This window comes from Geospiza fortis, unplaced genomic scaffold (assembly GCF_000277835.1).
Source record: "Geospiza fortis unplaced genomic scaffold, GeoFor_1.0 scaffold317, whole genome shotgun sequence".
NCBI lineage: Eukaryota > Metazoa > Chordata > Aves > Passeriformes > Thraupidae > Geospiza > Geospiza fortis.
The window spans coordinates 2,341,377-2,369,336 of record NW_005054398.1 but is presented as its reverse complement, the minus strand read 5'-3'; the positions used below and the strand labels follow the sequence as shown (position 1 = coordinate 2,369,336).

Sequence of the window (27,960 nt, the reverse complement as noted above, 5' to 3'; positions counted from 1 at the left end):
ATGACTGAAATGTAGCATCATTTTTATATGTTCACCTGTAAATGTAAGCATGTAGTAACTCAAAAGGCCTTTAATTAAAATACTGCACAGAGGAAGTATTAATGGGTGACACAATATAAACTTTGTGTATTTCTTTTCATGATCCCATTTAATTCTTTATGTCTAAATGCAAAAATATTATTTTTTCAAGTCATATAATATCTAATACATAGAATAGTTGTCACTGGAATAGTTGTTAGGAGAACCTTTCTCCCTGACATATGCTAATTACCTTAGGATGGATATTTCATTGCATTATTTTGTCCAAAATGCTTTGGAAAGCTGACTGCATGCACAAGGTGTGTTGGACTCTGAGCCAGGGCCAGGCTCATGTGCAGCAGGGCACGGGAGACCACAACCAATTAACTTCATTAACATTGCTTGACCTCTCTCAACACTCTGAGCCATGTTTGAGGTTGTTACCAGTAAACCCTGTGGCACCCCTGGGATTTACAAGGCTCGAATTGACACCCCTTTGCTTTCTGTTCTTTGAGTGGTTTTGGGGATGGGACTTGGCTCTTTTATGTCCCCAGAGCTGCTGAGGCTTTTAGCATCTCCATGGGGTTCATGCTTGGCTCACAACCCTGCTGGATTCAAGCTGTTTGGATTCAGAAGGCACAGGTGTTTGTTGTTACCAATTCCATGCAGAATAAACATCTCTAGAGATGTTTGGGTGGGTGGGTTGGAGTGGCCTGGTGCTTTATTGCGTATTTATTGAGTGTGCAGGAGGGAGGAGGCGAGGTCAGTTTGCTCAAGGTAAGCAACTTAAAGTCCTGTTTGCACTTCTCACGTGAGTCAGCAGTCTTGGATACGCTCTGATAACGTCAATAAAAATAGCCAGTCCTCTTGGCCTCAGCTTTGAAGTAAAATCTGAGTGAGGAATTACCCAGCTTAAGTACAGTGGGGGGGTTTGTTCACCCCTTCTTGATGAAAAGCTGATGCTGGAGCTGCAGAGCCACACAAAGCAAGCCCAGCCCAGCACTTCCCTGACATCATCCCTGCTGCATCTGTGCCTGTAGTAAAGCCATAGGAAAGCAGCTGGAACACTTCCCGGTGCATAATGTATGTCCTGCTACCAAGCAATGCGCCGTGAGCCTCTGCCAGATGTATTTCACTGGGACAAATTCATTTCTGGGCTTTGAAGTGCGCGTGGCTGGGGATAATATACTTAATGAAATATTGGAGCGAGAAACAATACAGCATAAAATAGTGCTGCTCATTTGAGGACCTCAGAAATGAAACAATTCTCCAAATCCCAGCCTTGGAGTGGATGTAGGAGATGAGGGTGGCTGTACTTGGACTGAAGGTCCTGGATCTGGAAACCTGGGGGAGACTGCAGGGACAGGGTGACCAGTGAAATGCTTTCGCAGTGAATACTCTTGCCAGCATCAAATATCTGAAGTTACCTACACCTGTTGTGGGTTTTTACATCATGTTTTTTTGACCCTTTTTGAGCATTTTGTTGATGCCAGGAAGGAACTGTCATAGTTGTGAGGTCTTGCTCCAGTGGGACAGTGCTCAATGAAAAACTCAACATTATAAATAACATTAGGATGTGTGTCCATGTAAACTTTAATCTGTATGAGGTGTCACTGCCACGAGATTGCCCAGATCCTGGTTCTGAGGGTCCTGCTTTTCTCCCTAGCTCCTTTTTGTCTTTCTATTGGAGTAACTCTTAACGTCTTCCAGGACAGTTTGGAGTTTGCTAGAACTGGTGGAGAACTGGGCCCCTTTAACTCTGAATTTGCTTTTATCTGGGGCTGCTGGTGGTGTGTTCTCTTCTTGTAGTGATGAAGTTTGAGAAATCAGCTGCACATTTGATGTTTCATTGCCAGAGAGATGGGGTTTTTTTGGTTTTCAGCAGTACAAGAAAAATAAAAAGTGCAATGTAGACAGCAAAGGAGTTGGTTGCAATAACTCGTATCCAGTGTGAGATATGGACATCTGTGAAAAAGGGTGACCTGGTAGGGGAAAAAGTGCTGCTGATGAAATCATCATGGGTTCAAAATCTCCTGGACAGGAAGGAAAGGAGTTTATCTCCTCTTCACTGGCACAGGACCATGGAAAAATGCATCTGTAGTAAGGGCCAGGTGTGCAGGGGAAGGTGATGGTCATTTTGTTTTAGCAGCTAAAATTTGTGGGTGCTGAGTACCACACACCCATGAGATGGATTCAGGAGGTTTTCTGGTGTGTTGCTCACAAAATTTTCGCTGAAAATCAGAGGGTATTTCTGATCCCTCAGACTGGGGACAAAATTAGCAAAAGCTTGAGGTGCTGTGGGAGGGGGAGTAGGGAGAGGCTGTGTTGTGTGTGTGTAGTGTTTGGATGTTGAATATCTGCTTAGCTATCTGCTACAGCTTTGGGATATTGTATGATAACACCTAACTGTTTTTATTTTGGTTTTTTTTCAGCCTTGCTAACATGATGACCTGACAAGATAGAGCACACAGTCCTGACTATGCAGCCCAGGGACTGATGGAACAGGATCCAATATGAGTGTAAATGATGTTGGAGGCAGACGACGCTTTGAGGATAGCGAGTACACGCTGCACATCTACCCCGGGAGCATCGCAGAGGGGACAATCTACTGCCCCATCACCGCCAGGAAAACCTCCACGGCCGCCGAGGTCATCGACTCGCTCATCAACAAACTCCAGCTTGAGAAAACAAAATGCTACGTGTTGGCCGAAGTGAAGGAGTTTGGAGGGGAGGAATGGATCCTCAACCCCACGGACTGCCCGGTGCAGCGCATGATGCTGTGGCCGCGCATGGCGCTGGAGAACCGCATCAGTGGCGAGGATTATCGCTTCCTGCTGCGGGAGAAGAACCTGGATGGCTCCATCCACTACGGGAGCCTCCAGTCCTGGCTGCGGGTGACGGAGGAGCGGCGCAGGATGGTGGAGAGGGGCTTCCTCCCCCAGCCCCAGCAGAAGGACTACGATGACTTGTGCGGTTTGCCGGACCTGAACGAGAAAACGCTCCTGGAAAATCTCCGAAACCGCTTCAAGCAGGAAAAAATCTACACCTACGTTGGCAGCATCCTCATTGTTATTAATCCCTTCAAGTTCCTACCTATTTATAACCCCAAGTATGTGAAGATGTACGATAACCATCAGCTGGGGAAGCTGGAGCCCCACATTTACGCTGTGGCAGATGTGGCTTACCACGCTATGCTCCAGAGGAAGAAGAACCAGTGCATCGTGATTTCAGGAGAGAGCGGCTCGGGAAAGACACAGAGCACCAACTTTCTGATTCATCACCTCACCGCCCTCAGCCAGAAGGGATTTGCCAGTGGAGTAGAACAGATTATTCTTGGAGCTGGCCCAGTGCTTGAGGTAAGATGGAAACGATAGTAGTGTGGAAATGTTTTAACGGTGAAAAAAACCAAACCTGAGTAGTTGGGATTTTATTGTGACACTTAACTCTGTGGTTATCTGCTAAATACTGATAATAAAGTGACAACAGCATTAGCAATGAGAGAAACTTGTGTTTCCACCTATAGAATATTACCTGCTTCCAAAAAAAAGGAGGAAAAAACAAAAGTACAGCAGATGGCTTGCTGCCAAATTTGTTAATGCTTTGTTTTCACTCAAGTGTTTCTCAGTGCAGGTTTATCTCGGTGGTTTCTCAGTGGGAAAATGGAAACGAGAATTATCAGTAGCAATTTTCTAGTATATTGAGAAGGAATTTCATTGCACACAATGTATTGATAATGTTGTATTTATGGAGTTTCTGTGCAGTCAGCTTCTTTGAGCTGGGGAAGAAATCAAAGGTCACCTTCATGGTCAAAATTGTGTTTTCTAACCATGAGTGCTTGATTTGGCCACTTATTGGGTACTTTATGAGGACTCTTCCTGTGTATGAGAGGTTAGATAAACTTGGCCATCAACTTTTCAGGTATGAAACTCTGAAGTGGGATACCAGCATTCATTAATTAATTTGTCATGAGTTTGTCCCATAGTGGTTGAGATGGTTTTCCTTGGAATTGCCCGCTTTGCCGGTTAGAATTTTGTTGCTTAGATCCCATCTGCACATGGGTGATGTGTCAGCTTCAGCCATGCCATTGTCCTCGGAAGCCATGATACATGGAGGTTTTTGGTGCATGCATCCTCTCCCTCTCACTCTCTGGAGTTAATGAGAAAACATCAGACCAGGCTCCTGTAATTAATGGTGGTTACTGTGGTGACCCACATTAGTGACCACATTAATTTCAGAAAACTGGCATGAAGACTATTGCATTCCACCTCCAGTCCTGTTATTCCACCTGCAATCCTGTTATTTATTTGAAACACTTCCATGCTCTTTAGTTTTTGATTGTTGCTTAATGTGTCATGTTGGACCATGGTCATTTTATAGTTGTCTTTAGCAGTGTCAGAGGGAGCATGTCTGTCTAGGTTAGATTTCTGGAGGTGGGGAAGAGAGATCTCTGTGAAAAGAAAGGTAGAGGGAAGTTTGGGGAATTGACTTTTTTCTTAGATTCTACTTTTCTCAGGAATAGGTTGTCTATTTGCTTGGCTCTTGGATGGAGAGAGGCATCACAAATGGCTTACTGGGAATCCTGCTCTGGTGGTGGCCACTCACTTCTGGGGACCATTTATGGAATGGTTTGGGTTGGAAGGGATCATCCCATTCCACGCCCTGCCATGAGCAGCAACACCTTCCTCTATTCCAGGTTGCTCCAAGCCCTGTCCAACCTGGCCTGGAATAATTCCAGGAATGGGGCTTGGAAACTTCTCTGTGCATCCTGTGCCAGGGCCTCTCTACCATCGTGGGGAAGAATTCCTTCCTAATTCTTAATATTCTTTTCCTTTAAAAAACAACTTTGTAGTTCCTCTCCTTGGTTCCCTTTCCTCTAGCTGAGGTTGCTCAAAGCTGGCAAGTAGTGTGTGTTGGGATGAGGTGGAGGGCAGGGATGCACTCCAGCCTTTTGTTTTCCTTTCGCAAGATCTGCAGCTGTTTTTGAGCCAAAAAAATCCTGAATCGTATCTGTTATATTTTTTTTTTTTTGCTGTTGGAACAGAAGTTTGCATTCCTTCACTCCAGCAGCTGGACGGCTGCTGTTGTGCTGTGTCTGCTTCCAGGCCTCTTGGAAAAAGTGGGGGTAATCCAGAATTTCTTCTGCTCTGCCAGCACTGGTCCCAAATAGTCACAAATCAGGCAGCCTGAAAGATAAAGTGGCTATATTTCTGCTTTTCCTTCTCTTTCTAGAATTTCCCAAGAAAGGGATCTTCAGAGCAGAGCTTTGGGCTGCATTAGTCTGCAAAGCGTTTGCAGATTTGACCTTTTAAGTTGTGGTTGGAATAAATTGAATAAACTCTGGAAGTTTAGATGCCAAACTTTTGGGGATTTTTTTTCTTCTTTTCCTTTGTTCTTCATCTCTCCTCCAGACACCTTCTGCATTCCCTTTGCTTTCCCTTTGCATATTTAAGATCAGATTGTGTTCAGCTCAGGTTTGTCCTTCAGAGGCAGTGACACGGCTCTTTGTGCTGCGACTTCTGATTTAGAAAATGGAGCAACCAACAGCTCACTTGGACCCATTGATCTCTTTCTCTGCCTGAAAAGTGTCTCTGGCAGGACAAGTGCATGGAACCTCCTGTTCCTGGGAATGCCTTTGCTGTCGTGCTCACACAGCAGGAGCGGAAGTGAAGCAAAATTAGGATTTTTTGTTTTTTCTGCAGCTTCTCTGTTTTCCTAATTTACCTTTCATGAACAGCTTCGGGCTATTGTTTGGGATTTTTTTGTTGTTGTTGCATGAGATTCCTGAGTCTTGTCCAAATTGGACTTTTGGGGATGGCTGTCAAGACAAGCTGTTACTGCCCTCCAAACACAGTGACATCATTCACTAGTTGCACGTAGTTTGAGGTGTGTACTGAGACCAGGCGTGTCCTTTTAAAGTGTATTTGATGTAAATCCTATGGATTTTCTTTTTCTTCTGCTGGGATTTAATAGGAACATTTTGTTGTAGTGGTGCTCCTTGGAATGGTTGCAATATGCTTCTCTTGGTGATAAATGATATTTTAAAATACTTGCAGATTTATATATGATCTTTCATAAGTTATATTCCTTAAATACCAATACTGCTTCTCCTGTGGGTGCCAGACCTGCAGTTACCCTAGGTAGGACCCAGCTCCACTGGAAGATCCCACACTCCTAACTCCTGTACAGGAATGAGGATAAGGGGCTGCTTGATTCATATAGGAATTAGGGCACTGTTATTTATAACCCTGTGAGAAATGACATTTTATACTATTTTATCTAATAACAAGATTCCAATTTTTTTAAGAACAGGTGACTTTCTTTATATTTTTCCTCAGTTTCTCCCCATTTTCTTATAAAACACATTATGCCCTATAAGGACCTGCTTCTCCAGCAGAGCTGAGCTTACTAAAATTTTGCACTCTGGCTCTTTAGTTTCAAGACTGAGCTTCTCAAAACCTGTAATTTTGTGTAGTTAATTAAGGAAGAGTTCCACATGCTGCAGTTCCATTCTGTTTCTGATTGACTTCCATGCAATACTTGAGGTGAAGATGACTTCTGCTCATCCTGATCTTCCATCAGGAGCCCAGAGTGCCGCACCTCAACAAGGCATTGAGGGTCTGGAGCACCAGGAGCAGCTGGGGGGCTCAGCTGGAGAAAAGGAGGCTCAGGAAGGACCTTCTGGCTCTGCACACCTCCCTGACAGGAGGGAGCAGCCAGAGGAGGTTGGGTTCTGCTTCCAGGGAACAAGGGAGAGGACAAGGGGAAATGGCCTCAAGATGTGCCAGGGGAGGTTCAGCTTGGAAAAATTTTTTCACACTGGAAAAGATGTGGCTGCTCTAGCCCTGGAAGCGTTCAAGGCTAGGTTGGAGAGGCTGAACAACCAGGTCTAGTGGAAGGTGTTCCTGCTCAAGGCAGGGGTTGGATTAGATGACCTTTGAAGTTCTCTTCCAATCCAAATCATGCCATGATTCAATTGTGCTCTGCCTGGAGAACTGTGCTTTATCCCTGCAGGGATATTTTATCCCAGATCTAGGGAACTTGTTGATATGAACTTGGAACAGTGTTTTAAAACCCTGTTTTCTCTTTAATTATATTAGCTAGGAACATCCAGATGAACTTTATTTTGGAATCCCAGCTTGTTTTTATGGACTGTAACCCTTAGAGGTGGGATGTGGATGGGATCATCACCTTGTACTGGTACATGGTACAGCCTGTGAGCGTCCTTCTCCATCCTCCTGGACCATGCTTCAGCTTTCTGGGGAGCTCTGAATGCAAGTTAATTTATTACCTCTTGCTAATCTTTTTTGAATTCTGCAGAAAACTGCGAAAGTAGGAAAATCTTGCCTGGCTCAGGTATGCCCAAAGGTCCTCAGACAGGTATTGGATGAACCTTGGTCTAAAGGAGTCTACACCAGATTGTTTTACCATCGGTCCCTTTCTCAGCATCTCATTTGTCACAGGAGTACAGCCATGGCAGCTACACACAGCAGATGTGTTGTCTGAGCAGCTGTTTATTTGCCTTTTCAGACATCCCAGTGGGGATCTCTCAGTTGCTTTAAAAAAAAAAGCAAAAAAAAAGAAAAAAAAGCCAAGAGCTGTGTTCCTGGGAGAGGCCTCGGAGCACAGGCGGTGGCCAAGGGGAGCTGCTGCTGCCCTTCACAGCTGATATGCATCTGCAGCATCTCTGCCAGAAAAAAAAGGAATTGATTGCTTGAATTGCTTTGGAAAGAACTGCAGGGAGCTTTCTGTAGACATGGCCCTGCTGTTTGCATTCCCAGTGGTGGTGGTTTGCACAGGAACCTTAGGAACATCAGCTGGAGTTGCTTTTTGGTTTCTGGAGCAATGTTGTGCAATGTGTGTGTTTTGCTTTTGTGGGGAAGTCAGAGTTGCCACCTGAAGGCCTGGGAAGCTGAAACCTCTATTTTTTCTTATTAATCCTGATTGTAGGGTTGTTAGAGGGAAATGCAGGCAGCATCTAGAAGATTTTGGATGTTATTTTCCAGGACTTTGTGCTAATGTGCAGGGTCCTCCCAGCTGAATTGAGCCCTGGCAGCTGGAGGCGCAGCCCTGTGAGGTGTGAGCAGAACGACTCCACACTGCTGGAATTGCAGTGGATGCTGCTGAATGTTTCCAGAGCCAAACAAAGAGCCATTGAGTCGAGTTAGAAAAATCAATTAACTGGAATGATCAGGCGTGTCCTGCACTTCCAGTAGGTTCGGGTAGCGTTGGACAACACAGAGGGGCCAAAGCTCCCTGTGCATGTGGCCTCTGCTGCTTCTCCTGCAGTTATCCTAGGTAGGAGCCAGCTCCACTGGCAGATGCCACACTCTTAACTCCTGTGCTGTGGAATGAGGATAAGGGGCTGCTTGATTCATATAGGAATTAGGGCACCGTTATTTGCCTCTGAGGAATGACATATGCAAATGGACCATATTCATATTTTTGCCTGGAACAATGCTAATGGGATGTAAACTTTGACTATATTCCCTTTTTTTCTCTATTCCTGCTTGAAACAGTATTAATGGGAAATAAAATTTAAGTATGTTTACATTTTTACCCTCTATTTGAAATAGTATTAATGGGAGGTAACCAAATTCCTTTAAAATGGATTTAACAAAAGAAAATAGATTCTCTGATTCAGTTCACAATGTTCAGTTTCCAGTACAGTGATTTTTAAGTAATTGGCTTGTATTGTGTGGCTCTAAAAGTTTTATATCAAAAAAAATGGATTTATATGAAGGGGGGAGGGAATATTTATTCTTCTGCTCATTATTCGCTTTTAATCATTTTTAACCTATGATATGTGCAATTATCACCTCTCTGCCATCTGAGTTTGGGGTAGGTGTGAACACAGCAGCCAGGATTTTTTCCCTCTGCATTCTTGCCTCCCCAGTGCCTGGAAAGGTTAGAGAGAGAGCAGCACACGGAGATTATCCAGCTGATGCCTAATGTGGGAAGAATTTGTGCAGGCCTGACACAAAGGACTCCCACAGCAAGGCTCAGGCACCAACTGCTTTTCACCAGCGCTTGCAAAATGCTGGGATTCTTCAGCTGGGGAGGTTTTACAGTTTCAGGCTCGGTATCAAACAGCATCTTGTTCATCCCTATTTCTGACACTGAATTATTCAGTATTTTCACTATAGAGTCTTCCTGCCATATCCAGATGGGCTGTATCAGTGCCTGGGTCTAATATTGTTATTATTTTTATTACATGCTATCTTCAGCAAATATTTCATTACTCCAAAGTCCAGATTATTGCACTTGAATGACAAAAAATGATGTTCCTTCCCTGAGATGACAGTGGGGAGATGGATTTGTTATTAAAGCAGGTTTATATGAAACTGCTTTTTCTCCACCCTTAAGAATTAGGAGCTATTTTGTTTCCAGGAGGGAAATGCCAAATAAACCCTGCCCTTCTTGGGTGGAGCACTCACCTTGCAAGACATCCTGACTTTATGGACCTCTAGATAGCCAGGCTTTATGGATCACTAATATCAGGATCTCTGGCTATCCAGGTTCTATAAATATTTATGTATCTATACAAAATAACCCTGAATCTGACCCTGGCAGGGACCACATGTTCATTCAAACTGAGATGATGCTCAGTATTATATGGTATTAGAGAACAATTTGCTTTCTAATACCATTTTAAAAATGTCTTTCTCTGTCTTACTCCACCGGTGTTTCTGTTATTTGGGTTTGTATTCAGCTTTTCTGGTAAAACTTGATTATCAAGGTGCACATTTAACAAGACATGAAGGAAGGGCCCATTTTCTGACATCTTATTTTTCCCTTTTTCTCTCTATTTAACAAATGCTGTAATTATAATGTAGCACTTTGATAAATAATGTTTTCAATCAGAGATCATGTTGCTGCTGTTCAGTAAGGCTTCCATGAAAACTTAATAACCAAGACAAGGACTTTTTATTCCTAATGTGCATAGTTAATACAGCACCATGTTTTTCTAGTCATGGAGTGAGAAGTTAATGCCTTAGTAGGGATTTTGTTTCTTCCCCCTCCCCCTTCTCTCTGTCAAAATACAGATTTTTTTTTTTTTTTGTTTTCAGGAGCATTTACTGAGACCCTTTTGACTTTTTGCGTGGCTGGGTAGCTTCTATGGGAATTGACACGCTGGGCTGGGTGCTGGGTGGGTGCCAGGTGGGTGCTGTGCTGCAGCCCTTGGTGGGGAACAGAAGAGCCTGGGAACAAGGAGCCTTTGTAGGACGGGGACTACACCCAGCTTTGGTGGTAATTTCACAAATTTGGGCTTTTTTAACGGTTTCTGCCATCCCTGTGGCTTTTCTGGGCCCAGAATGAGAATGTTGTCCCCCAAACACCTCTGGGAGAGCATTTGGGTTTGCTGGCCCAGGAGCAAATCCCTCTCCTGACAGCTCAATGCCAGTGTCCTACTGAGCTCAGAAATTGTATCCCAAGGGAGCAGATAGGATTTTCTGACTCTGTCCTCCATGTCTTCGAGGGAGACAGGCTCCCCCTTCTTATTTATAGGGCAAGAATTGCTACTTGTAACAGTAAATTGTTATTGTCACTATTTTTATAGGGTGGGGGACAGAGAAAGTGTGGTTAGTTATGGCAGGGACCACAGTGGTCACCTGGGCCCACCTCCCTGCTCAGGCAGGGCTGTTCCAGGGCACAGGCCAGAAGATTGTGTCCAGACAGCTCTGGAATATCTCCAGTGAGGGAGACTCCACAGCCTCTCTGGACAATCTGTCCAGTGCTCAGTCACTGCTCAGTGAAAAAGTTCTTCCTCATGTCCAGGTGGAGCTTCCTGAGCTCTGTCCCTGCCTGTGGCTCTGGTGCCATTGCTGGGCCCTGGAGCAGAGCCTGGGACCTGTTCTGCCCCTCCCTGCACACAGGGACACCCAGGGCTGAGGGCTCCTCTCCAGGCTGAGCAGGTCCACCCCCCTCAGCCTCTCCTTGGCAGGGAGATGCTCCAGGCCCTTCCTCATCTCTGCAGCCTCTGGTTTTCCTGCTCCACTCTCCACAACTCCCTGACAGGAGGGTGCAGCCTGCTGGGGGCTGGCCTGTGCTCCCGGGAGACAAGGGACCGGACAAGAGGACATTCATTGTCTTAAGCAGCCTCAGGGAGGTTCAGATTGGACATTAGGAAGGGTTTCTTCACAGAAGATGGGATTAGGCATTGGAATGGGCTGCCCAGGAAGGAGGTGTCCCCATCCCTGAAGGCATTGAAGGAATGACTGGACGTGACGCTCAATGCTACGGTCTGGTTGACAAGGTGGTGATCACAGGTTGGATTTGATGATCTCAGAGGTCTTTTCCAATCTCAGTGATTCCATGATTCTGTGATAACTACAGCTCTGCAATGTGTACATCTTCTTTCCCCATATGATTCCTATGGGAATAGACTTGATAATTCCAGCAACTGAGGGACTGAGACAACTTCATACTTGGGTTGATTCATACACTGAGGTGTCGTAGAAAGAAGCAAACCTGATATTTTGGTCCATCTATGCAGGGATGTGACAGCTGCACCAAGAATACTGACATATCAGGACTAGGAGACCTCCAGTTGAGCTGGTGTTCATGCCTGTAATTGTTACTTTCCAAGTCAGTGCTTTCACTGAGGAGTGTGACGATGGTCATCACTGAAAATGCCTCAACCCAGGAATTTTTGGGATGAGCATTGTTGTCCACCTCTTCTACAGCAGGTTTGTTCTTTCTACATCTTAAGGATATAAAGGAGTTTAACTAAGTGCCTCCTGATTTGCCCCAATGGCTTTGCCAAATCCAAGAGGACTCAGTTAAAAGGAGGCAGAGGCAGGAAGCTGCTCCCCATTTGTTTGCTGTTTAAGGTTAAATATTACGTAGAGGTTAAGTTAAAGCTCGGCGGAGGGCGGTGGAACAATCCTCTCCCAATCCCACGTTGCACAAGACTCACAGGAGCTCATGGCAGCAATTCAGAGTAGGCAAATAAAATCATTGTTTGCTGTGTTTGCAGGAGGGATCTGCCTTAACTGCAGCAGCAGATTGCAGCTCCCTTCTCTTCCCTTAATTAAGATGGATGAGGAATCAACGTCCTGCCAGACAGTTGAGCCTTTGGCTTTGTCACTGTGATTGGGGATTTGGACTTCTCTGGGCAGAGGCTGTGATTGGGAAGATGAAAGGACAAGGAGAATCTAAAGAGTTTCAAACAGTGGAGACCTTTTGTAGATCATTTATTTTCAACATATAAAGTATAAAAACCAAATTATGTCCATTTTGCATCAGCAGGTTAACAAAGCTCTCTGTCCCTGGGTAGTTGGTGTCCCACCATCGCTCCCTGCTCCCGTGAAGCCTTGAGCTGAAGGGAAGCACCTCCTGTGCAGGAGAGAAGAGCCATGGAGAGCCAGGTCTTCCTCTGTGCTGCCACAGATGAAGGCTTCACCTCATCCTCATCCCAGCCTGGGAGGACATGAGGCAAGGCAGGATGAGACTTGCCTGCTAGTCCCACTGCTTGCAGGGAGTTGTAGCTCAGGGATCTCCTAAATTGGCACAATCTTCATCTACTAAGTCTGAATGGGTGGTTTTGGGGTCACCTTCACTCAATGGCCATAAGGGTTAAAATAATTGAAAATTTAGCACAGCACAAGACAAATCAGGATTGTTGGCGGTTATGAAAAACATTATTTATAGTTATAGAAAATATATATGTATATAAATTTTAAAAAATGAAAAAAGGAAAAGTAGAGCAATTTCTGCCCATAATGTAATTTTTAAAATAATTTTTTTCTTAGTATTGTCCAGATCCACGCTATTCTCATTTGAAAGGAGGAAATAAGAACAAAAGAACGTAATTCCTATGCACTGACTTTGTGGTAGACACCAAAGATTTACTGATTGTCCCAAAATGGGCAGATTGACTTCAGGTTTTTAACTGGGAGAAAAATCTTAGCCAAGGATCTCTGTGAAGGATACCAAAGCAGAATGAGAGCAGCTGGGTAAAAATGCTCACATCCAACATAACGATAAAATGTTTATACTTAATTTGCTTTATCATTGAGGAAATCAAAAAGGTTTTTTTGAGAAACAGCAGGTTTGGGGAGCAAAGTTTTGGTTTGGTGGGCTGGTTGGGAGTTGTCTCCTAAATATTTGTTGCTTGAGTGCTTTCCAAAGCAGAGCAGATCCAGACTTCAGTAAAGCATCTGATGTGCTTGGAGAAGAAATGGAAAAGAAATAAATGAAGAAACAAAAGAAAAAGAGACGAAGCAGATTTCATAACACAAAATCCTTTTTTGAAGAAATTTTTCAGGATTCCAAATATTCTATGTACAGGCTGGTAGGTGTAAGGAGTAGTCCTGAGTCTCTCCTGTGGGAAATTGTAGGGTTCAGTTGAAGGTTTTCTTCTTATATGTACGAAGTGAATTATCCTTTAATTAAGGAGATTTGGAAAACAGTCCTGAGGAACAGAAAATGCTGTATTTTTTTGTTGTTCAGCAAATACAGGTAGAGTGGTTTCCATCTGATGGAGATAGGGAAGATTTGGCGTTGTCTCCTTAAAACAACCTTCTCTACAAGGCTCATATCCACTTCTTCATTGAAAGAGAACTTTGCAAACTTTGGAAATACACTTTTCTGGTTTAGTTTAAGGCTCTGAAAAATGTGGAGTTGGAGACATCGGAGTTTGTCTTTATCTCCAAGGCTACGGCCGCGGAGCTGGCGATGCTCGGAGGAATGTGTTTGAATTATTAGGCTGAACTCTGCATTTCTGGGCCAGAGTGTTCCTGGTATTTGGAGGCCTCTGGGATAGAGGTAACCTTGCCAGCAGGTCATAAATTTGAGCCAGGTTTTTTTTACCTTAGTCAGGAAATTCATGCTGGAGCTTTCCTTAAGCCAGGATTCGCAGTGATCTAATCCCAGCCCGCTGCCAAACCCAACCTGGGAGTTGTTTTCTGGCGTTTCGTCGCCATCTCTTTGTTTCGTCCGTCGCGTCCCTGATCGCTCGATTTCCCCCGCTCCGTGCTGTTCCCCAGAGCTGTAATCAGGAGTGGATGAATGCACACAATCAGCCTGCAAAAGCCTCTCTGCTCGTTGTGGGTGATGGCCAGCACCAGGATGTGCTATCCAGGGAAAATGATAATGAGCAGTTCGTTTTAGTTTCTCCAAGTAAGCGCTAGAGGAAAACCTGCCATGGGATTTTGGAACTTTTGGGATGTTTCATGCACAAGCACGTAGAAATCTGCATTGCAGGTGTCATATCAAAATCAAATACATAAACAACAACAACAACAACTTGTATAATAATCTATATTAATATCTCCTATAGTAATAATAATATAAGTTAATATCTCCTGTAGTAATAATAACAAAATGTGTTAGTATCTCCTATAATACTGACATATATATTAATTATATGAATGCACACAAATCTGCATTGCAGGTGTCACATACATTTCCAAAATAATCTTTATATTATAATATCTGCCATAATAATACATATAATAATAATTATATGTAGTTACATATATACACACATCCTCCAATCTGCACTGCAGGTGTCAAAGAAGTTCAAAATAACATCTGTAATAATATTTGTTATATTAATATATGTAATGTAATAATAGTGTAATAATATATAAGCACAAAGAAAAATCTGCATTACAGGTGACTCCAAATTTATATATATATTAATATATCCTACAATAATCTATGTAATAGCAATATATCTATATACATATATACAAAAACATCCATGTTGCTGGTGTCCTAGGTGTTCATAATTACTACTACTATTACTAATAATAATACCAACAGCAATAATGATATAACATCTCAGGTGTCAAATAAAATCCCCAAACAATTACTCAGGTAAAACCCTGTTGCATTCTCTGGGTCATGGCTTAATGTGAATGTAAAAAGCTTTATTTTAATTTAATTCTCAAGCTATAATAGAAGTAAACCCTTTATGCTATGGAAAAGCACAGCTGTGATGGATAGTTAAAATATTTTGGAGAGTGTTTAGCAATGGAAATTTGTCCAATATGTTAATTAGTGCATCTGTTAGTGAAATGTGAGGTTTGTTGCACGTTTGGTATGAGCAGAGATGCTGCTCCAGTCCATGGCTACATCACTGTGATGTGAAATTCATATGAATTAAGCCAGTTTTCAAGGAATTTCAGTGGATTCCTTGGAATAGCAGCTGCTCAACTCTGGGGTGCTGATGATGTGTAATTCCCACCAGTGCTGTCAGTGTTGCTGGGCAGTGATTTTTGTGCTGCAAATCCAGCACAAGGTTTATTTTTCCCCTTCCTTCTCTTTTCTTTCTTGCAAATTGAAGCACAGAAAGATCTGCTCCCATGTCCTGTCCAGACTGCCACTGGATGTTTGCTTTAAATCAGAATATTCTATTGCTGGACATGTTAGATTAAAATTAAATTGTTAAAAAAAATAATATTGTGGAAAGAGAAGGAACTTCAAAGTTCTTTCTGGCTAGGAGAATATGTCTAAAAATTCAGCACAGGGTCACCTGCCCTTTCCATTGCTGGTGCATATAGCCAGTCAGTCTAAATGCACCTGTAATGCACCAATGCTCCCCATTTTTGCATCATGTAGCTGCTAAAAATGATAAATAACCCAACTCCTGCTCCTCCACCCTGTGCTGCAAATCAGGGGAATGGAGGTGCACCTTCAATTTTGCACAGTGAAACCTCCTAAATTGCCTTGTGTCCATGCACACAAACTCCTTGCCTTCTTGAACAGTCTCAGTGTAACAAGTGGGCATCCAAGAGCTGTTAAACCTGGATTAATCCTGGGTTTGGGCTGCTCCAGGAGGGATTACAAAGCATAATATTGGCATTAAGGCTTTCCAAAGTGCTTACACAGCACAAAGAAACTCTGCCGGCGCCTTTCGGCTCGCGTGCGGCCCTGGACTGCGAGGGACGACCCGGGGCTTTCTAGAGTTACATCACAATTATAATATTTGTAATCACAGAGATGCAATAGAAATAACCTCCTGGCAGAAGGGAAATATGTGGGTAATGAATGGGTGCGACCTGCCTGTTGCAGTCCTGGGTTTTCGTGCTGGCTCGCGCAGCCCTTCCCGCTTTGCGACATCTGGTTTTCATCTGCTGCAGGAAAGCCAAATCATTTCAATGAAACGGGAAGAAAACTAATGCTTAAAAAAAAAAAAAAAGACAACTATTGATGTTAGCCTGGTTTTCAGCTGGCGTTAATTAGATTTATCAGCAGGGTTTATCGACAGAGTGGACGCTCACTTGGATGCTTGAGTTAAGGCATCATCCAACGGACAGCGCGATTAGCGAGGGCCAAGCGCCACGTTTTTCCTTGGAAGAGCTTGACATGATAAATAACATGAGTTCAGATTACTCTGATTTTTAGTGCATCCCCCAGGTGATGAGTCAGGAGGAAACTGGGGCACAGAGGGGATTTTACTGATGGGAGTGGCCTTGGTTCAGTGGCCGTGCTTGCTCTGGGGTTAAGGATATGGCAGTTTTGCATCATGTTAGCCTAAAATAAAAATGCATTCCCTAAATTGGCAAATATTACATCTATTGAAAGAAAATAAATATACAATAGGTGTACAAGATATATTAATAAAATCCAACATATGAGATATCAAAATACAAAATCAATATAAGATATGCATGAGTTATAGAAATATGAAATAAAAATGCATTATTTTCTTTCTGTCTGTCCCACTAAATCAGAATAAGGTTGTCATGGAGGTCCATTTTCAAGTTTAGAGCAGCATGGGTCAGCATCTGCTTAATCCCCATCACATTAGAGCCCCCCTGGATGAAGTTTTTTAACTGCACTTTATTGATCTCTGGGCTTTTAAAGACATCCATGAGCTCTCAGCAAATGGAGTGTTTGTCCTGCTCCATGCAGATTGACCCTGTTGGGCAGGGGGTGCTTGAGGAATAGGCAGGCTTTTTGTTCCATCTGTGCTGCAACACTCTTGTGGGTTGTTAGATTGTTTCCCCTCAGTGGGTTTTTGGTGCTGGGAAAGCTGCATTAAGATAGAATTATGAGTAAGCAAAATATTTCTGGTTTTCCATGTTAATTGTATCAGTTTGGCAAGAGAAATGGAGCTGGGAGAAGCTTTTTGAATAAGCAGGACGTCTCACCTCCTGGCTTAAGGCATGAGGATCTGTGAGAGCAAATACTGAAGGAGCCATGAGTCTATATTTTGATTTAATGGTTGTAATTTTTAAATTGCTTCATGGTTATCGTGTCATAAGATCTTAACCACTAATTTTTCCAAGGAGTTTAATTAAATTTCAAGCTTTCAACTGGAAATTCAAAATAGAAAATAGGTTTGAGCTTACTAATAAGTTTCTTGCTTTGAGAAAAGTCACTGCACTTAATAGAACTATGGAATGGGCAGGGTTAGAAGGACTTTCATGGGTTTGACTGGATTCAAACCACAGTTAATTCAACTTCACCCCTGATTGCCAGATCCACACTTCAGTTTCTTGTGAGCCAAATTTCTCTGGACAAGGATGCAGTTGGAGCAGGGCACCTGTAATTGCTCAGAGTGTTTTCAGGAAAAATCATGGTGTTTTTATTTTTTTTCTCCCACTCCTTGCCATGCAATCAACTCAGTTTAATTTTGTGTGTCTTGTGGGGGGCTGGTGCCAGAGATGGGGTTAAAGGGATGCAGAGTGTGAACAGTTCAGTGAGTCAGGATGTAAATGTGTGGATAATTCAATGTGGATATTTCCCTCCCTCTTTCTGCCTCTCACATGAGTTACTTTGATGCATTTATTTTCTAAAGTGGCAGTGGAAGGATTGTAAATGCAGTACCAACCCCCGAACCATTTGTTTGTAGGCTGGATCAGGGTCTTGATACAGCTGGGAACAGCGTCCCCCATGTATTTGTGCCAAACGTCCCAGGGAACAGCAGAGTACAGGTGGAAATCTCTGAAGGTGATGTTGATTCTCAGCATCACTGATCATCAAACTTAGATTTTAGAGCTCCTTAGCACCAATTCTCTCCTTTTTTCCCCCTTTTTTTTTGGTCCAGCCCTTGATACTGTGGGATTATTTTTCCATGCCTTGTTTCAACCCCCACCTGGATTTTTTTTATTATTGTGACTTTAGCCTGGGAAGCTGTTGAGTTATCAGTAGCCCCCCTATCCTGGATGCCATCCAAGGCGGGAGATGGGGAAGAAGGAGCAGTAAAGAAGAGAGATGGTCAGGGAAAGGCCGCTGAAATCCAGCCAGCACGAGGTAGGACAATCGTGCTGCTGTTCTCCTTGGGAGTTATAAACAAGAGGATGAGGCTCAGCAAGAGAAAGAAAGGTTTCTTTCTGTGGTTTTCCTTTCTGTCAGTGTTTTAGTTTCCTTTTCCACCCTCCTCCTGAACTGCAAGCAGATCTATTTAGAGAAGAAATGCTGTTTTCACAAGCTTAATTTTTTAATGTAGTGTTTTACTTGCTGATTAAGGTCAATAAAGAAATACATTTAATATTCTCTTGAAAGATGCAAACAAATCCCTCCTTAGTTCGCACTGATGGTGTTTTTGTTGGGGTTTATAAAGCTGCTTTGAGTGAGCCAGCGGGAGCAGCATCCCCATCTTCCCCAGCCAGGATAAACAGATGCAATCCAGTGATTCCTGCTACATCCCACATGCATTTTTTATTGCAAAATGGAAAGAAATAATAATAAAGAAGGTTGAAAAAATAATAAAATCACATCATCCCAAATGCAACAAGAGTGGTTGAGCTCCTTGCTTTATTCCCACTTTGAGGATGATGTGTGCATTGTTATTTAAGGGAGGGATCTTTTAGCTCTACACCTACAAAATCTTTTCCAAGATTTTATCCCTCTAGGAGATACTTGTGGAGATATTTTGGCTACTTGAGTGATCATGTCCTTGTTGTTTTCATCATATTGAGAGTTGGGTGGTGTATGAAGTTGTCACCTCTCAGCAGTAACTATATCTATGGAATAATGGCTTTGGAGGTGGATAATAGGTGCTGGAAAATGTGAGATCTGGATCTAAGTTTCCCTCCAGCCTGTTTTTCATTGGCAGGTCTGAACTTGACTAAAATCCTGTAAACCATCACCTCCCTTGTTCTGCCGTATGAAAGGACATTTAGGACATCAAAACAATGGGTTTGGATGTGTTCTTATATTTTTTATTGAGAACACAAAATTATATCTTGGATCAGTCCTTGTGATCCAAGGCATTCACCCTCTGGAGATGCTCTATCATGCAAGGGTGATGGGGTTGTGCCTCTGGGCTCTGTTCTGCCCTTGGCCCTGCAGGGAGGGATGCTCCAGCATTCCAGCCTTGCTCCTGGAGCAAATGCCAGAGTGCCAACAGCTCCTTTCCTGCAAATAAACGCTGCTTCTCCCTTCGTTTTTACAAACCAAGTGTAATTAGTAACGGCTCACTCTTCATTGTGCTGTGCTGCTGTGTGTTAGGTCACCACTCACTTCCAAATAATAGATGGAAATGTGGTTTTGTTTGGATTATAAATTATGTATTGCCACTCAGCACAGGGAGTGCTTGTTTTTCCTCTGCCTTTTCACATCCCTGGGCTCCTCTGGTTGAGGATCCTTTTCTCCCATTAAGTTCAACCAATGAATCCCTTGCTACATTGAGAAGAAATGCTCTGGATTTGTACTTGAGCTTTGCAGTTTGTCTCAGCCTGGCAGAAGACATGCACTCAAATCCTGGTTGGGTTTTCCAGCTATTCCAGTCAGGCTGGTTAAAGATACTCTTACATCTGTCTACAAAATTTCCCACCCCTTTCTGTGTCCTATCACAGTTAGTTTGATGCCAACATCAGGTTGTGATTTTAGTTTATTTGCTATATATTTAATTGCAGAAGATTTCATAAAAGGTTGAAACACACTGTGGTGATTCTTCAAAGGTTGAACGAAGAAATTATGTTCTGAATTTTACTATTGAGGGGCTGCAAATTTCTTCAAGGGGAGTTGTAAATGTTTTTAGTTACACCAGGATGGAGAGGGACTGAGTATCATCAGAGTAAGGAACAATCAGAGAGGGTTTGTCAGGCTGTGTGGTGGCAAGGAAACAGAAAAGGTGTTAAAAGAAATGAGATGTACAATACCTGTGTGCTGGAAACCAGCACATCAGGAAATCAGAGGAGAGGGAAGTTGATGAGTGTGTGCTCTGACAGAGCCTTGCATATTCACATGAAATTAATTGGATAACAAAGTCTGGTTTGCCGTTTGCTCCGGCAAGCAATGCCCCTGTGGATTCTCCAAGTGTATCTGCTGTGTTTCTCCTGCTGGCAGCTGTAGTGGGAAACACTTGTGCAGAGCTCCCAACACAGCAGGTCACCAGCACTTCATCCAATACACCTTTCTTTGGAATATTTGTCCTATTTATGCATTATTGCACATACATGTTATCCTGTGTTCTTCTGGAGGGCAGGAAGGTTTGAAAAGCTGATGTTTCCTAAAATATTATGCACACAGACTAAGGAGATGGCAAATTTAAATGCAATTAAATGCCTTTGGAGACTTAATTTGTTCTGACATTCTCAGTGACACAGCATCCTCCTCCTGCTTCCCTTCCCTGCCCTCCTCACATCTGGAAAGATCTCAGCAGTTGGTGGGGGGAGATCCCAGATGGAGCTTCAGGACTGCATTCCTTTCTCTGGTTTGCTCTATTTTGGGCAAAATCAATGCAGAGTGGGTGGTTTGGGCTGGCTCTTTGCTCCTGGAAGTCTTGCAGTGAGATTGGATGTGTAAAAATTTATACTTGAAGTGTTGTTAAAAATCCTGTCCCTCCATGGAATATAAAACCTCAAACTACATTTCTTAATACATCCATGAAAACATGGAATTGAAGGAAGGTTCTTTGAGGCCCCACTTCATGGTCTCTCCTGCTTGGCTGAGGTGGATGGTGAAGAGCTGCTGCTCTTCTTGGTGCAGAGAGAAGGAGCAGCGAGGCCTCTGCATCCTTGGCATGCTGGCAGCACATCTGCCCTGGCACACCAGGCCTGGGCTCGGTTTGACTCCTGCCCTTGCCGGAAAGGAAAAGGAAAACACGCTTCTCACATCCATCCCAACCATTTGGCATTTTGCAGAGCCAGGCTAGGAAGAGGTGGACAGCAGAAAAATATCCGTGTTGGTTTTGAAACGTTTTCTGCGACGTGGAAAGCTGGAGTATAAAATCTCACCACGTTTCACCTAATTCCATTAATTCAGGGCTTTCCTTTTTTGGATGGATTTTCTTGTCCTTTAAACCCCAAAGCTCTGTTCTCAGAAATACCGGCCTTGGCAGTGTTAAGGAACATTGTGCAAAGCTAAATAGGTGGTTTTGGCAGGATAACCCTGGAAGTGAAAGCTCCTTCCCTGCCTGCAGACTCTCCCATGACAAGCAGAATCGCAGCACCATGCCAATCTCGTGCCACAGGGCATCAGCTGCTCCGTGCTCGCCTCACAGCTGTTCCTCCTCTGCAGGGAATGGATGCACTGGTGTCAGATTTACCCCCAGCCCAGGAACCTGGTTCAGTTCATAAAAAACCTCTCCATGGTGGCCTCAAGGAAACCCCCAATTGATTCCTCTGGGAAGTGACAGGCAGTACCTGTTGAATTGTCCTGTTTGGCTTTACCCAACGGCTGGAAACAGACGCCCTCTCCTAACACAAATATCTGATAGGAACATGCTGATTTTTGAGACTTCTCTTTTGCTCCCTAAAAAAAAAACAGTGCCAGCTCTTGTTTTTCCTGATGCTTATCAAATATTCTGGTCCCTGATAAGACAATTACTTTTCAATGCTTCCCATTGATCCAATGAGATAATAATTTTTTCACTGCTATGCCTCGGTCTGCAGGTGTTGTGGTCCATCCCAACACTTACTAATAAGTCTTTTCAAGCTCTTAGTTCACCATTTGAACTGTGTAAATAAGGGAAAAAGATGTTTTTATGGATCAGTCAGACATCTGAAGCTGCTTGTGGCTGCTGAAACATTACAAAAGCTGGAAAAGACGAGCCCGGCAGCATTGCCGCGGTGGAAGCGACTCATCCAAACTGCATACGAGGCACGGAAATTTTATGCTGCTGCTCAGTGGCGCTTGAAATTTTGGAATTGTGTCAAGAGGAGTTGTAGATTATTTATATAATCCCACAGAAAAGCAAGGAAGGGCTGAGATGTGTGGATTCACGTTTAACCTTCTCTTTACGCAAGAGATTTTTTACGTGGCAGAAAACAAACGTGGGTTTTATTGTGTTGATTTAATGACAGAGCTCTGATTTGGTTGGTTTTTGTTTGTTGGAGGGGAGGGCGTGGATGATTTTTTGTCTGTAAGAAGCTGAAAGTGGCTGAGCTCTGAGAGGAAAGACAGCAGGGGCGGGAGCCAAGCTGAGGCTCGGGTTACACTGGTATGTTTTGGTTGCTGCCTAACGTGTTTTTGTTTTTCTTCATTACACATATTTCTCTTGGGAAAAGCAGGAAAAACTGTGTGTCAAATATACATCAGGGCTCTGTGCCTCTGCTAAGAGGTTCCAGATGGGGAGTGTTACGATAGGGACACTTTCTCCTGCCTTTTACTTTGTGGCATTAATTTTGGTGACAAACTGCAGGAAAACTTATATCAAGCCCGGAGTGTGCAGTGAATGCTTCTTCTTTTTGTTTTCTTTTAAGCATTTTTTTGGCTACCCAAGTATGCAATAGGAAGTTGAAACTTCATTTCCAAACATTTATGGCCCCTCGTCAAATCATTATATTAAAAAAAAAGGGTAAAAAACTGGAGTTTTGAAGGGACTTGGAGAGGCTTCCTCCAGGGGCTGGAGAGTATCCAAGGCTTGTCCACCAGACCAAATCCCTCTCCCTAAATTTGAGGCTGATGCCTGGGAAGGAGGGGGTGGAAGCTGGTGAAGATGCCTCTGCAAGGGACGAGGCTCTTGCCAAGGGGCAATGTTTAATTTCTGTGCTGGGCAGGGGCTGTGGCTCCGCCTGGGGTTGGGGTTGTGTCTTCAAGACAGGACTGATGGATTGTTTCCAGAGCTGCCCTCGGGCTGAGGGTCCACAGCTGCTCCACCTGGAGTGGTGTGGCAGTGGGAGCCTCAGTCAGGCTCGGGTGATGGCACCTTGTCATCACCAGCTCCTGAAATCAGTGAGTCGTAGCTTCAGCAAGGCCGAGTGCTGCCAGAGCTGTCAGCGGCGACAAGAGCGCGACAAAACCTTGTCCCAAAGTGTTCTCAGGATGTAGTGTCCTTTGTGGGTGGTTTTGTATGATGAAATTATGTCTTAAAAAGTAGGACTTGGTTTGTGTATTGTGTCATTTGAAACATTAATGTTTCCAAGATAATAGGCCAAAAAGACCCAAACCATGTTACTTTGGGAGGGATGTGAAGCCACAGGTGAGAGGTGGCTTTCTACAGCTGGATGTAATGCTCCATGCTCTAAAACCAGGAGATGTTTTGGAGACAGGAATTTACTGCCATCTTCTGCAGAGCACTGAAATATGTGACTGTTTAAAATGGTTTACTGTTTGAAAATAGAAAAGTTATATTTTCTTTATTAGGGGCTTCAGGGCAGATGAGACTCAAGTGATCAGGAGCTCTGGAGGCTCAAAAGCCTCAAATGTGAGAAGAAATAGGCAAATGTGGTGCTGAGAATGTTGTTACCTGTTTATTATCGTGGAATTACAGCATGATTTGGGTTGGAAGGACCTTAAAGCCCATCTTGTTCCAACCCCTGCCATGGGACAGGGACACCTTCCACTACAACAGGTTGCTCCAAGCCCTATCCAACCTGGCCTTGGACACTTCCAGGAACCCGGGGCCAGCCACAGCTGCTCTGGGCCACCTGTGCCAGGGCCTGCCCAGCCTCACAGCCAGGAATTCCTTCCCAATATCCCATCTAACCGTGCCCTCTGGCAGTGGAAGGCCAGAGGCCATTCCCCCTTGTCCTGTCCCTCCATCCCTTGTCCCCAGTCCCTCTCCAGCTCTCCTGGAGCCCCTTCAGGCCCTGCCAGGGGCTCTGAGCTCTCCCTGGAGCCTTCTCTGCTCCAGGTGAGCACCCCCAGCTCTCCCAGCCTGGCTCCAGAGCACAGGGGCTCCAGCCCTCAGAGCATCTCCATGGCCTCCTCTGGGCTCTCTCCAGCAGCTCAGTGTCCTCCCTGTGCTGGCCCCAGGGCTGGGGCAGCTCTGCAGGTGGGGTCTCACCTGAGTTGGGCAGAGGGACAGAATCCTCCCCTCCCCTGCTGCCCACACTGAGTTCAGCCCAGGCCAGGGGGGATTTGGGGTTTGGGGCTGCCAGGGCAGGTCTGTCTGCTCCTCCACCAACATCCCAAAGCTCCCCCCGGGGCTGCTCTCACTCCATTATTTGCAGTATTACTTTATTTAAAGTAAAGGAAGGCAGCAGTGCTCCTGGCACTGTGTGAGGCTGTTTCTAGCAATGGCAGACAAGTTTTATTTGCTGCAGCTGCAGTTTGTACTGCATCACTGCACTTCATCCAGCTCTGCATAAGGGGATTATATAAGGTGAGAAGGAAATCATGATATGGCTTGATGTTGCAATGCATAATATAACCTGTTATATAGGTTATACCCTCCTCAGTCATCCCTTGAAATATATACATTAATGGGTCACCATGGGTATCTGTTGTCATTCCATCAGTGCTGCTTTGTTCCCACTGCAGTGCTTGCGTACAGTACTTGTATTGCTGACTGGGAGAATGTAAAACCTCCTCCTTTAGCTATGACTTGTTTCCAACTGGTCACTTTATTGCTATTACTGTTTTATTGTGATTATTTTATGTCTTTATGCTATGAAAAAATCATTTGAAGCACCAATAAGGAGATTTTGCTTATTCCTGGCACCTGTTAGACACTTGCTGCCTGCATTTGACAGAGTAAGGTTTGTTCTTTGGCTGCAGAATATGAATGTTGGGAGTTGGAGAGACACTATAATAACACCAAGTTTCCCAACTTCATTTTGGGATGCTCCTTTAAATCCAAAGCTCAACCTAGGATGAAGATTTTTTTTTTCCACCCAAATATTTGCTGGCCAGTGTATGAGAGTTTGCTGGAAAACATGAGCCTTTGGCTGTTCTTCCCAGGGTTGTCCACCCTGCTCACAAAAACATGAATGTCTGAGCAGAGGAGCAGGAATGTCGGCCAGACCGTAGGGATTTGGCAGCCTGTGCCTCCAGGATCTGTTGTAGGGGTGTTTGCTGGTGGCTGCCAGCTCAGCTGGGCTTTTTTTCCCATTATTGCACTTGTGTAGGAAAACTGTCCCTGTTTGGGAAGAGGACTTAGGTCAGAGGCTTTGCTTGGGTTTTGGGGTTTTGTTTTCTTGCTTTGTGGTTTCGTGGCAATTCCTTTTTTTCCAGTGCATCACTTGAAAGGAAGGAGCTGCAGTGGTCTGATGCTGTGCTTAAGTATGGGGAAAGGAGGGATATTCTGCCAACACTGAAGTGTTTGCTGGGAATGCAGACACTAAATCCTATTTCTTACATAGCTGATACAGCCTCTGCATCATATCTCCCAAACAAGGGTGTGTTGGAGTGATGGTTATAGGGTTTATCTCAGGTATTTTACCCCATAATGGTCCTCTGGATATTTCCATTAGATTGGCAGTTCAACCAAATTGACTCCTAAACCTTCTGTAAGTTGCTGCTCTCCCATTAAAAGTCATTCTCTTCCATATTTGTGCTGGTGGGTGTGAACTCAATGTGCCCAAAGACACGTGCTCATATCTGAGCCTGTATTTTAAGACAAGTTGTTGCAAAAACTTTGTTGTTTAATTTCTCCAGGCACTGAGCTCCTCTGTGGTTACCAGGGTCAGGACCTGAGGGCATGGCTGGAGCTGTGGGGAAGAGTTAGGTTGGATATCAGGATCAGGCTCCCCAGGGAATGTCCATGGCCCCAAGGCTGCCAGAGCGCAGCCGTTGGGACAGAGCTCTCAGGGACAGGGATTTATTGTGTGTCCTATGCAGGGACAGGAGTTGGACTCGTGGATCCCTTCCAACTGTGGATCACTGTGGATCCCTTCCAACTCAGGCTATTCCACGATTCTATGATTCTCCATTCCAGCATGTTGACATAATTCCCCAGAGGGGGAAAGTGCTATCCTTGAATAATCTCAGTCTTCACCCCAGGTAGGGTCAATGCAGGTGTCTTACCATGACAAAACATTTTTAATTGACATAAACTGTCTGTACTGAGAAAAAAAATATTTAAAAAGATGTTTTATAGTTTGTACCATGAAGTTTGTATTTTACACATTAGTTTAATCACAAGAGGGTTTGTCTGTAAATGGGTAGAACTCACTTGGCTGCTGTTCAGTAATTGTAATTATGGAATGAAGGATTTGGTGTGCTTTTTGTTGGAAGAATCCTGCCAAGTTTAATTCCATGTAGTGGTGGCTGCGCTGTCATTGACAGTGAAGTGTCAGTGAAGGGATGAAGAGCATTTTAAACTTCAGAAATGCAACAAATTGTATGTTTGGTTGGTGTGAGGAGGCTCCTTAAATAAGGTCTTGGCCCTTTGGGCAGTCTTTGCAAGCCTTATGGACCTGCTCTCCATGTCCTCCATAGGGGCAGGAGGGAGAGGAAGGGTCTCATCAGCACTTCCCTGGTGTCTTTATCCTCTGGACTTTCCCCATCTGAAGTATTTGTAGGTCATGCATTTGAAAGGTTCTTTTGTGGGTAGCAAAGAGCAGGGACAGGACAGGTGTGCACCTTTTGGTTGCTGCACCTGCTTAAAAATTGAGTATTGATTTGATGGGAAGAAACAGGAAACTCCATGGGTTTGAGAAGCTCATAAGCAAAAATCCAGCTACCACAGGAAGCAAACAACACCAAGGAGAAATTCTGCTGTGTTTGCTGCCAAAGACTGGTGTAGCATTATTTCTGTTCATGCCCACAGCCAGGGCATGCTTTCTCTAAAATGTTAGAGGCAAATATCATCAATTTTTAAACAAACAAAAAAAGGTATTTTGTCATTATACACCTTGAATTTAAGTTGCTTTGTTGTGTTTTGGTTCAAGGGTCCAGAGGAGGCTACAGATATGTTCTGAGGGCTGGAGCCCCTGTGCTCTGGAGCCAGGCTGGGAGAGCTGGGGGTGCTCACCTGGACCAGAGAAGGTTCTGGGGAGACCTCAGAGCCCCTGGCAGGGCCTGAAGGGGCTCCAGGAGAGCTGGGGAGCGACTGGGGACAAGGGATGGATCAACAAAACAAGGGGGGAACAGCTTTAGACTAAAAAAGGAGAGATTTAGATTGGATGTTGGGAAGAAGTTCTCTTCTGTGAGCGTGGTGACCCTGGCACAGGTTGCCCTGAGCAGCTGTGGCTGCCCCATCCCTGGAAGCATTCCAGGCCAGGTTGGATGGGGCTTGGAGCACCCTGGTCTAGTGGAAAGTGTCTCTGCCCATGGCAGGGGGTGGCTCTGGATGATGTTCCAGGTCCTTTGCAACCCAAACCACGCTGTGGTTCTGCGTTGTGTGAAATGGAAACCCCGTGTTTGCTCTTCAAGGTGCTGCAGCGGCCCCTTGGAGCAGAGAACAGCGAGGTAGGAAAGTTTGCAGGTCTTTAAAGGTCAGTGTAGGGCAGGCTGGGGCAGTGCAGCACAAACACTATAAATAATCTGTGGTTTGTGCTTTTGGCCACAGAAGCACCGCTGGGTTCATCTGTCAGTGTGGGACACGGAGCCACAACCGAGAGCAAAACCCTGAGGTGTTGGTGCTTCCAGACATGTTTAGCTGCTGTAAATTAGATTTTCAGTATTACTGTTGAACCACAGCTTGAGGGGTTCCCATAAAAGCTATTTTTTCTTTGCAGCTATTCAAGTTGTACCTCGTACCTCTCTGCTTTGGTGCTTCCTTAGGGGCTGTGATCTCTCTGCATCAAGGTGGCTCCTCATGGGAATTGAAAATCAGAAAGGTCCATCAAAGTGGGGTTGTTTTAGCAGATCAGTTTGGGCTGGAAGATTTTATCAGGAGGTGGGAGCTGCAGGTTTAAAAGCTCTTCCCAGGGC

General features: G+C 44.3%; 1 protein-coding gene across 1 annotated transcript in view; it reads left to right on the top strand.

Annotated features, from left to right (window-relative positions):
- The first annotated feature begins 2,453 nt into the window (after window positions 1-2,453).
- Window positions 2,454-27,960, top strand: part of MYO9A (myosin IXA) — a 146,350-nt gene continuing 120,843 nt past the window's right edge. Inside the window, 1 exon segment of the mRNA XM_031061006.1 lies at window positions 2,454-3,374. Within this exon segment, the coding sequence (XP_030916866.1) occupies window positions 2,532-3,374 (843 nt within the window). The 5' untranslated portion in view covers window positions 2,454-2,531.